We start from the raw sequence: 10,412 nt of genomic DNA on the forward strand, positions 1-10,412 counted from the left end.
ATTGGCTTTATGGGGTCCAAGTTATGACCTCCCAAAGAATATGCCACTAGGAAGTACTTTTGGGGAGATGACAGGTGCGAGTTCAGGAGGTTCAGGAATGTATAGAATAAACCATGTGTAAGCTAGAGACTCCATGATGCAGAGTAGTAAAGCTGCAGTACTGCAGTTGGAGCCCTCTGCTCATGACCTGAGTTTGATCCCAGCAGAAGCTGGTTCAGGTAGCCAGCTCCAGGTTGACTCAGCCTTCCATCCTTCCGAGGTTGGTAAAATGAGTACCCAGCTTGCTGGGTGGGAAGTATAGATGACTGGAGAAGGCAATGGCAAACCACCCCGTAAAAAGTCTGCCGTGAAAATGTGGAAGCAACGTCACCTCAGAGTCAGAAATGACTAGTACTTGCACAGGGGACTACCTTTACCTTTTTAAGCTATAAACATCAAGCTCACAGGGGATCTCCCCCTGATGCTCCACTACATACAATCCAGGTGATGTATAGATTCAACTTAGGGGGTCTGAGTTACAGTCCCCCAAAGAAGATGCCCCTAGGAAAGTGCTTTTGGGGAAAATATCAGGTGCAGGTTCAAAAGTGTATAGAATGGATCCTCTGTAAGCTACATCCACAGGAAACCTGCCACCCACTCCTCTATGATCTCTCCAAGTTAGGGGTGAATTATATTTCTGGGGTCCCAGTTACAGACCCTCAAAAAAGATCTCCCACATACATACTCTCCCACCCCTCCTGAGTGTGAACACCTCTGTGTGCCATGAAGGTGAAGGGGGCCCCGGGTGCTCATTGTGGGGAGAAGGAGCCCTCCACCCTCTTTGTACTACAGGCACCCTTCCCCAGGTACCAAATCCATCCCGTTAGGCCACTGGAGCCCAGCTGTAGCAGGGCATCACCAAGGGTCTTAGAGCTGCCTTCCTTTGATCTTTTCCTGGGGCTTTCCACAGAAGCAAAGGAGTTGTTAGTACTTCCCACAGACAGCAGTTGATAACACTCTTTGGAGAGACTGGGGGGGAAGCATTTTCCCCTTACACATCCCAACTCCCTATTGATGCTCCCACATTGAGTACACCCTTTTGTGCTCCCCCTCCATCCATGTCGAATATACCCTTTTGTGGCCCCCCTCCACCAAAAAGCAGCTGTGCCTCCCATCTTCTGCAATCGGGGGCCCTGTTTCCAGTCCACCGTTTGGAATCATTTCTGCACCCTCTCCAGTGACTTCAGAGTGCCAGGTGTGCCACACTCATGTCCAGGGGGGCGCAAACTCCCAACACTTGTCCTCCTCTGTCCTCTATAGGTACTGGCAAAGAACGCACCCAACTATGTTGCCACCAGAGGAAAGAGTGGCTCCCTGCACTTGGGCTGCAGTAGGTGGGACATCAAGGCAGGTCACCCTCCAAGAGGTCAAAACAGCTATGTGGGGGGCCCAGGAAGCAGTCACTTATCGGTGAAATGGTTGCTATGGATGGCCAACCTTTCTCCCTCATGAAGGATACTGTAGCCTTTTGCCAGCTGCAGTGATGATGGTCAAGGCTCTGAAGAGCACAAGGCAGAACTGTGCACTTCACAGCAGCCAGCAGGACAGTTGGGGCATGGCTCAGGCCTCAAAAGGGGACACTCCTGCCACCAGGCTACAAAGTGGTTCTGCTCCATGTGTAGGGGATAGATGCAGACAACACAGTGCAAAACATTGCTGCCATGTAATACAGAGTATCCTAAAGGAGTGGGTGGGCAGCAGCAACATTATCAGTTTCCGCAAGATACATTGGGTGTGAAAAGGAAACAACAGCTAACATTGGAGAGAAAACAGATTACTCTTTGCCATCTAGAATGCCTGTTGCAAGGACGATTTCCGTATCATCACATTAATGACTGATCTCTATGGAAAATATCCTTGATGTGGAAGCAACCCAGACTGATTTCTTAGGTTTATTTTGTCTACTGCAAAGTAAATCTGATTTGCATCTTGAGTGCAGATCCTAAGAAGTCATTGATTCTTTTGTCATTAACCTTGAAATGTTCCATTACTCAGGTCTGAAGTCAAAGTTCATTGGCCCTTAAGAAATTTAGATGAAAGCGTTTAACATTATTATTTACATGGTCATGGTCAAGATGTGCATTTTAGTTATCCAGAATGCAGTCACTTCTAAGCTCACAGTCACTGTTACAGTGCAATCCTAGGAAAACGTTGCTGGGAGTAAACTCCACTGGACAGAAAAGAGTAAGATTCTGAATAGATCTAGTTAGGATTTCTCTGTTTATCACAGAGTGCCACTCAACAGACCTGCAGACCAGAGTGAGCAAACAAAAGCAGTAGCAAAGCTTCCTACTCACCTGGCTGCAGCTGCTACCCTCACCATCTGTGCTGGTGAGCCTTAGCTGCTACTGAAGTTGCCAGCAGGTCTGTAGGATAATGTTCTATTCCTTAATAGAGGCTTAATGTGTAGAAATGCGCATACTGCTTCCTGGCATGGAGGTAAATAACATCCCATTAAGCCTCTACTAAAGGGACAGGACAGAAGTTTTTTTTCCCTGTGCAGGCAGTTGGCAACCCTGAAGTCTATATAGCATCTCACATCCGAAGCCTATATAGCATGTCTTTTATATATAGCTATATAGCTACAAATACAAGTTGATGGGGTGTGAAGTGGCAGAGACTGACCAAGAAGATCTTGGGGTCGTTGTAGATAACTCACTGAAAATGTCAAGACAGTGTGCGATTGCAATAAAAAAGGCCAACACAATGCTGGGAATTGTTAGGAAGGGAACTGATAACAAAGCCACTATCATAATGCCCCTGTATAAATTGATGTTGCGATCTCATTTGGAATACTGTGTACAATTCTGGTCACCGCACCTCAAAATGAATATTATAGCATTGGGAAAAGTCCAGAAAAGGGCAACTAGAATGATTAAAGGTTTGGAACACTTTCTCTATAAAGAAAGGTTAAAACGCTTGGGGCTCTTTAGCTTGGAGAAACGTCAACTGTGGGGTGACATGATAGAGGTTTACAAGATAATGCATGGGATGGAAAAAGCAGAGAAAGAAGTACTTTTCTCCCTTTCTCACAATACAAGAACTCATTGGGCATTCAATGAAATTGCTGAGCAGCAGGGTTAGAACGGATAAAAGAAAGTACTTCTTCACCCAAAGGGTGATTAACATGTGGAATTCACTGCCACAGGATGTGGTGGCGGTTTCAAGCATAGCCAGCTTCAAGAGGGGTTTGGATAAAAATATGGAGCAGAGTTCCATCAGAGTTCCATCTGGGGCAGTGATGCTCTGTATTTTTGGTGCTGGGAGGGGGGCAAAGTGGAAGGGCTTCTAGCCCCACTTGTGAACCTCCTTTTTTTTTTGGGCCACTGTGTGACACAGAGTGTTGGACTGGATGGGCCATTGGCCTGATGCAACATGACTTCTCTTATATTCTTATGTCACAAGACAAGTCCTGCATGTTCACATATAAAATGTACTTTGTTCTTTTTGTTAATTTTAAAAGGAGCATGGGGCGATATTAGTTTTGTTCTAAAGTCTACCACAATTATGCTACAAATTATTTCAGTGGGCTATACCTCAGCGAATTTATGTGGAGCAAAAGAAAGATTTGAATGAATTTCTGGTTTTAAAGAATAGGAAATTGTCACTGGTTTTGATCCTCACTGGTCACAAATGGTGACACTATCTTTTCTCATCTCATCTCTGTGAAAATCCCATATGCTTTAAATTGGAAGTTAGGAGAAAGGGCAAAATTTTAATTTTAAATCAGAAATATCCTCAAAGACTATAATGTGTGAAATCTTTTTTTCTGTTTCCATGAATTAACAACTTCTTGGCTTTTGTTTTCATAAAGAAGCCAGAACAGATTTAAGAAACAATGAGAAAAAATTGGCTTTTGACATGGCTACTAATGCTGCTTGTGCTTCCCTGCTTAAAAAGAAAAAAGGACAAGGTAAGATTTGAAGGGGTTTCATCAATTATCTAAGTATCCCTTTAATGTAAATTAAATGTAAACGTCCACAGATTATACTCCAAAACAATTGCAAAAAGGTGCAATCTGAGATGAGGTTACTGAAAATCTCTTCATTGCAAACAGGGATTATATTGAACTGAAGTCAGCAAGGATTTCTAGGCCAGTAGAGATATGTGACACCTATAACAGTATACACTGGTTTTCAAAGAACATGTGCTGCTCAAAGAACAGTTTGGCTCAGCCATTTTTCTGATAGTTACACATTAGGAAGTGTAAGCAGCAATTTATTAATTGTGCAGCCTTGAGGATAGTTACAGTTAATTCAGTTTCAGGTGATATTGGAAAGAGTCTTTAATGGGACAGTTAGATAACTTTAAAACAACAGAAACCTAGTAGAAAGCAAAAGTAGGTTACAGGATCCCTCACAAATTCTAAAATACAACAAATTGCTTTATCACATCCCTTACACGATGATTGGTTGTCACCTCTATTGCCATTTAACTACCAAAATGAATAATCGTTTGTTGTTTCTTCCTTATAGACATCATACGATCATTAAGTAATGCAGAAGAATACCTTGATGATGAAGATTCTGACTGAATTGCCTTATACCATTTCAAAGTCTACAGCCTCTCACCTTCACCTTCCCTAAAATCATTTCCACATGTAAACAAAAAATTACTTTCACATATACTGTAATGAAGTGTTACCATCATTGTAAATATCATTATTCTTCCTCAACTGACTCTGTATTAGGGGTCATGAATGATCTAGTTTCAAACTCTTTTTCCTTGTGAGAATATCTGTAAAACGGGTTTCCCTACCAATTCTCTAATCTTACTGGAAATGGGTATTACTCTTTGAAAGCTGGGATGCTCCAAATATCTATTTGGAGATCATTCTGTTTCCAGGGCAATTAGCCATGCTAAAATGTACCTGGAATAATTAGTATTATTTTACAGAGAGGGATCTGTCAGATAGAAGATGTGCTTTTAGACACTCCTAATATCCTAGTATGACTGTGTATAATTAAGAAAAGTGAATTCCTTGCATGCAGATGCTGCATGGGGAACCAAATGACAAAGGACTTACAAAGATTGCTACCAGTGGTATAGCTTTCCTTGCCTTGTAGGATCAGAAGGAGCCTCCCAGGATATCAGTGGTATATGTACACTTCTCACTGCTACCTAGGAATGTCCATGGTTGGAAAGATAGCATATCATAGTAGCCTTGATCAGATATATACAGTTAGTAACGTTGGTAGAAAGAATGATCACAGTTTGCTTCACTGGTGAGCTCAAAAAAGTTGCAAATCCTCAAATAGTTCCTCTAAAAATGCAGCAAAGATGAGCCCTTACTTCCCCTTCATTGCAGTTTCAGGACACAGAAAATGGGCTTAGAGATCACAGTCTTCTGATCCCAAATCCCTTCTCTCACAATGGTCACATTGAAGATGGAATGATGGTAATCCCCATCTTTTTCCTCTGGAATTCTCATTGTTCATGTCCTTTATGAATTTTGTGGCGGCACTCTATTTGTGTGTGTGTGTGTGTATATTTCATCCATTAGATTATATATATATATATATATAAAAATTTTGATCGTATTAAGAGTGGTTAATGGATGAAATATCCTTGACCCTCTGACTTTATGGTCTCCATCCTAAAAACCTTAGACAGGCAGTATTCTTTTAGAAGGTCATTATTAAGAACGTTACCCCCTGACTGGGTACAAAGACAGTCCTCTCAGGTAACCATCAGTTATTCTGATCAATTAAGGAGCAGCGGAGGAACTTTATTTCCAGTTCTCTGTGGGCCTTCCCCAATAGCATGGGTGCTGTTGCTACACGGAGTTCCAGCTCTTGAGGAACCATGGATGTATAACAGCCACACACAAGGTCTCTAATCTGGTTAGGGGCTGTTGTGCAGAATTCTGCTTCTTTCTGTGTTTGCCACCTTACTGAGCAGGAATGTTTATTGGGGTAAGGAGCTTATTCTTTGACTTGAAATGATAGCGTTAACACCTTAAAATATATTTGTGTTCATATTTGTACCACGGAGGAAGGGAATGCTTTTCACTTTATCTTGCCTTAAGAAAAATTATTCCCCTTTTGCTTTCCCATTCTGTTCTTTCTGTCCCTTAAAGAGTCTTGTGTTGTAGTTCTATTTCTAAAGGTTAAAAAAAAAAATCAGGTCTGACCTGAATTATTCTGAAATAATTTTAAATAAAAAAACTATGAACCAAAAGGATCAGCAGAAAAGGATCCAGTCCAAATAAATATTTTTAAATGCTTTTAAATGTTTTGTTGCATTTGCTGTTAACGTATGTAATTATTTACTTTTAAATGTTAAGAAGAACGGGGGGAGGATGAAAGAGGGGGATAAATGAATGAAATGACTGGTTTGTGACTGAGAGCATATGGGTGGAGCTAAGACGTTGTGCATGTGGAGAGAAAGAAGTCAGCAAGCCAGCAGTTAACAGACAGTCGTGGTCATTCAGCAGTCTGAGAAGCAGTCTTGTGATCAGAATCCCATATTTGTGCTGTGAAAGGCATTAAGATTTTAGGGAAGAAAATAGTAATACTTAATAGAAATATTAGGAACTCGAGAGTCAAATCCTAATATTGTCAAAAGCAGGGGTCACTTTGTAGAAAAATAGGTGGTGGAGCTCATCCAGGGATTGTTATGTAGCTGCACCTACTATTCAGTGGACAAGGTGGGGAGGAGGAGGGGGGAACCCTCAGAAAGGTTCAGGAGCTGCGCTTCTGTGAGCTCCTGCTGAATCTGAGGCCTGGTCAAAAGTATTATAAGAGCATGAGAGACCGAAGCTGACAGAAACCTGAATTAAGAAGAGAAAGAATTACACTGAGTAAAATAAGATAAGGACTGGTCAAAATACATTCTGAAGAGAAAGGAGTGTTTGTGAAGTGAAAGTGTGATACCTCAGTCAGAAGTTATTAACATACACTGTTTTGTTTACTAAAGAGTTAAGCTACAAAACATATTGAAACCAATGCACTTCTTGTACAAATAAAGTTTTATATTTTTTATTGTTAATCCAGATTCATATGCTATTTAAATATTAGAGTGTCATCCTCAGGCCCACATAGTCCAACGAAGGAGCCTTAGAACTTGGGCACAATACTACAGGAACAGTTAATCAATAGGATTGGAATTAAATTCCTGGTGGCAGCATTACATACGTAAGAGAAAGAAATAACATGAAATTGAATTAACATGAAATTTAAAGACACATCATATCTAGCCACACAACAAATTAAAAAAGAAGTCGTGACAACATAAAACTTGATTGTGTTGCAATGAATAGCTGCAAGCTATGGTGAATTATAACTGCAATCTGAGCAGGCTAGAGATGTACCCAAGCAAGCTAAAAATGTGCAGTCTTAAATTGATTTCTTTTAATGTACTTGATAGCTTTGCTTACATTACAGGTCTGAGTTGAACTTTACTGCAGTGCTGATTATTTTTCACATCCATTCATGTCTACAAGGAGAATTGTGTCACAAGAAAATGAGTCTTTTTCACACATAATTAAGGGTGTTTTTTTTTTAAAAAAAAGTAATCATATTTTACAAAGCTCTTGCAGTTCCAGACAAGTCTACAACACAAATAGTTCCAGGGATTAGTAATTTACTCCAGATTTTATGAGGTTTAGTTTTTGTGTTCTTGGACTATCTGTATTGAAGAGAAAGGTTACACTGTACTTTGCATTATTTACAGTTCATACAAATTCCTGTTTTATCATGACTGCTCTTTTTAAATGTTCATTTGAAATAGATTTTCCACAAAGGACATTTTGTTATTTTCATAATGTGCAATATTTGACTATAAATAAGTATTACTTAAATAAACTATGTTAAATTATTCTAAGCAAGCCAAGGTAAAACTATCAAAATTTCCTTGATTCCTTTACTTAGAAATAGCGGAATTGCTCATGTTTCACAAAGCAGGCTCAGGGCGGCTCACATTCAAAGGTAATAAAAAACTAGTATTAATAAACCATAACATAAAAATAGAAAGTACATTATAGATAAAAGCATATAAAACAATGTCGTAAAAAAAATTCAGGTGCTATTTTGATCTAACAGCGGCATATATTGATGTATTAGTAATGGCGGGTAACTGCCAATTCAGTTGATACGTCACATCCAGTTCTAGAAATTATCCTGTTAAGTTGTGGTCTGATGAAACGTCACTGGAATCTAAGGTGCTCTGATATTTGTTGTCAGCCAAGGTTTTGTATTCCTCTAGGAGCTTTCCCCTTCAGATTATGGGGTATACTAATAGACCGTCACTACCTTGAATATTACTGCAATTCTGCTGTCGATTAAAACTTCCCCAGATATTTAAATTTCAATATTAATGCATTTCTCAGGAGAGTCTTGGCTATACACACAAGGACGCTGCTACCTACTAGTTCTCAATAGTGCAGTAACTGTGATGGAAAACAAATATAACCATTAATAAAAGTACATGTTTTATTACATGCATAGTAATCTTCATTTTGAACAAAAAAGCAATGAAAAGTTTGTTTTGACTAATATGTGTCCGTGTGTATTAATTTAAGCACTAGTCTATTACGTGATAAGCCTTTGGTGGGAAGGGTTAACATTAGAGATGGGCACGAACCAGGGAAATGAGATTTTATGAACCATCAGAAAAGTTTAGAGGCTAAACAACCCAAGGAGGTTCAAGGCTCAGTAGAACATGATCCACCCCCCCCCCCCAGCATGCTAGAGACACCAAACTCTACCTGCTGTCCAAGTATGGTGAAGATTGGATATATGGGGTCCATGTTATGGCCCTTTGAAGAAGGTGCCCCCAGAAAAGTGCTTCCCAATGAGGTGTCATTTTTCCAGAAAGCACTTTCTTGGGGGCTCTTTGTTTTGGGGGCTGTAACTTGGATCTGTAAATCCAGTCCTTTCCAAACTTGGAGGGCAAGAAAAGAGTCAGCCAGAGATCTCCTGCCAGTTTGGTGTCTTTAGCTTACACGGGATTCATTCTATACCCTCCTGAAGCTGTGACTATCAAAATGACCATTTGTCACAGGCAGTCATTTTGACAGGCACTGGTTCAAGAGGTTCAGGAATGGATAGAACTGATCATGTGCAAGCTAGAGACATCAACATTGCCAGGGAACTCCCCCAGATGATCTGGTACATAACCTCCAAGTTTTCTGAACATTTAGACTGAGTGGAAACAATCTGTCTGGAAATATATCCATTCATAAGCCACCAGAAAGTTTGTGTCAGTTGACCTGCCATGAACTTCACAAACCAGCCAAATTTTGTCATGAACTTTAGTTCATGAGCCAATTTGTGTCCATCCCTAGTAAACAGTCCAATCTACTATTTATTAAAGTGAAAGTACTGGATTTGTGAGGGGCTGTGGCTGAGTGGCATTGCATCTTCACAACATGTATAAGGTCCCACGTTCAATCTCTGGCATTTCCAGTTAAAAGGAGCATGCAGTAGGTAATATAAAAGACCTTTGCCTGAGACTCTGAGGAGGTGTTGCCATACTGGGTAGACAGTACTAATCTTGAGGAACCAATATGCTGATTCAGTATAATCAATCATTGACTTGTGGCTACTATATTTTATAATTCATAAAAATACAAGTTGTCTTTATCATATAGATAACTGAAAAATCTCACAACTAATATGTGATCCTGTATCACAAGAATTAAAAAGTTGTGATATTGTAGAAGTTATTCATAGTAGAGCTTCCTCACAAATTCTCTCCCTCTTATTTACCATTCAATGTTTACACAAGAAAGTCAGTCAAGTAATGTTTCCTTAATTAGGCACAAAGCCTTCTGCCAGCAAAAAACTACTATGAATAACTTCTGAGGAAGATCAACTAATAAATGAGCTTACATCTAGATGTTCATCTATTTATTACAGAAGCAGTTCTACAATATCGCAAGGATGGTTTTTTTCTAATTTTTGTGATACAGGATCCCATTATTAGTTGTGAGATTTTTCAGTTATCTATGTGATAAGGACCATTTATATTTTTATGAACTATAGTACAGCAGCCACAAATCAGTGATTGCTTGTTATTAGGCTTTACACTGTGATTCCAGTCTGATTCTATATAAGGCAACCTCATGTGTGTGATTTAAGCCACCTACAATCATTAATTTTTTAATCAGTCTGTAATCAGGCACAATACATGATGCATAAAAAGAAAAGATGGCTGCAGAAAATTCATGTGACTTGCTTAATGTCACTCAGCAGATTACAGCCAAGGAAGAAATCCTCTGAATAAAAGTCCCACAAACACTTTTGAGTCTTGACTGCCTCAGAATCAATGCATTCTGGCTTTTGGTCAGATCCAGCTAAAGTTAGCCATCATGCGTCAAACCTGAAACCTGTGAAACAAACAAGTTGTGACGTTATCAATGAGAAGTGTGG

The 10,412-nt window shown here is 39.8% G+C and overlaps 1 protein-coding gene across 1 annotated transcript in view; it reads left to right on the forward strand.

The window, feature by feature from the left end:
- LOC132590568 (osteoclast-stimulating factor 1) overlaps window positions 1-6,271 on the forward strand; it is a 26,035-nt gene extending 19,764 nt beyond the window's left edge. The window contains exons 9-10 of the mRNA XM_060263505.1: window positions 3,854-3,952; window positions 4,515-6,271. Coding sequence (XP_060119488.1) covers window positions 3,854-3,952; window positions 4,515-4,573 — 158 coding nt within the window. The 3' untranslated portion in view covers window positions 4,574-6,271. The remainder of the gene's footprint in view (window positions 1-3,853; window positions 3,953-4,514) is intronic.
- The last annotated feature ends 4,141 nt before the right edge of the window (window positions 6,272-10,412 follow it).

Source organism: Heteronotia binoei, unplaced genomic scaffold (assembly GCF_032191835.1).
Source record: "Heteronotia binoei isolate CCM8104 ecotype False Entrance Well unplaced genomic scaffold, APGP_CSIRO_Hbin_v1 ptg000303l, whole genome shotgun sequence".
NCBI lineage: Eukaryota > Metazoa > Chordata > Lepidosauria > Squamata > Gekkonidae > Heteronotia > Heteronotia binoei.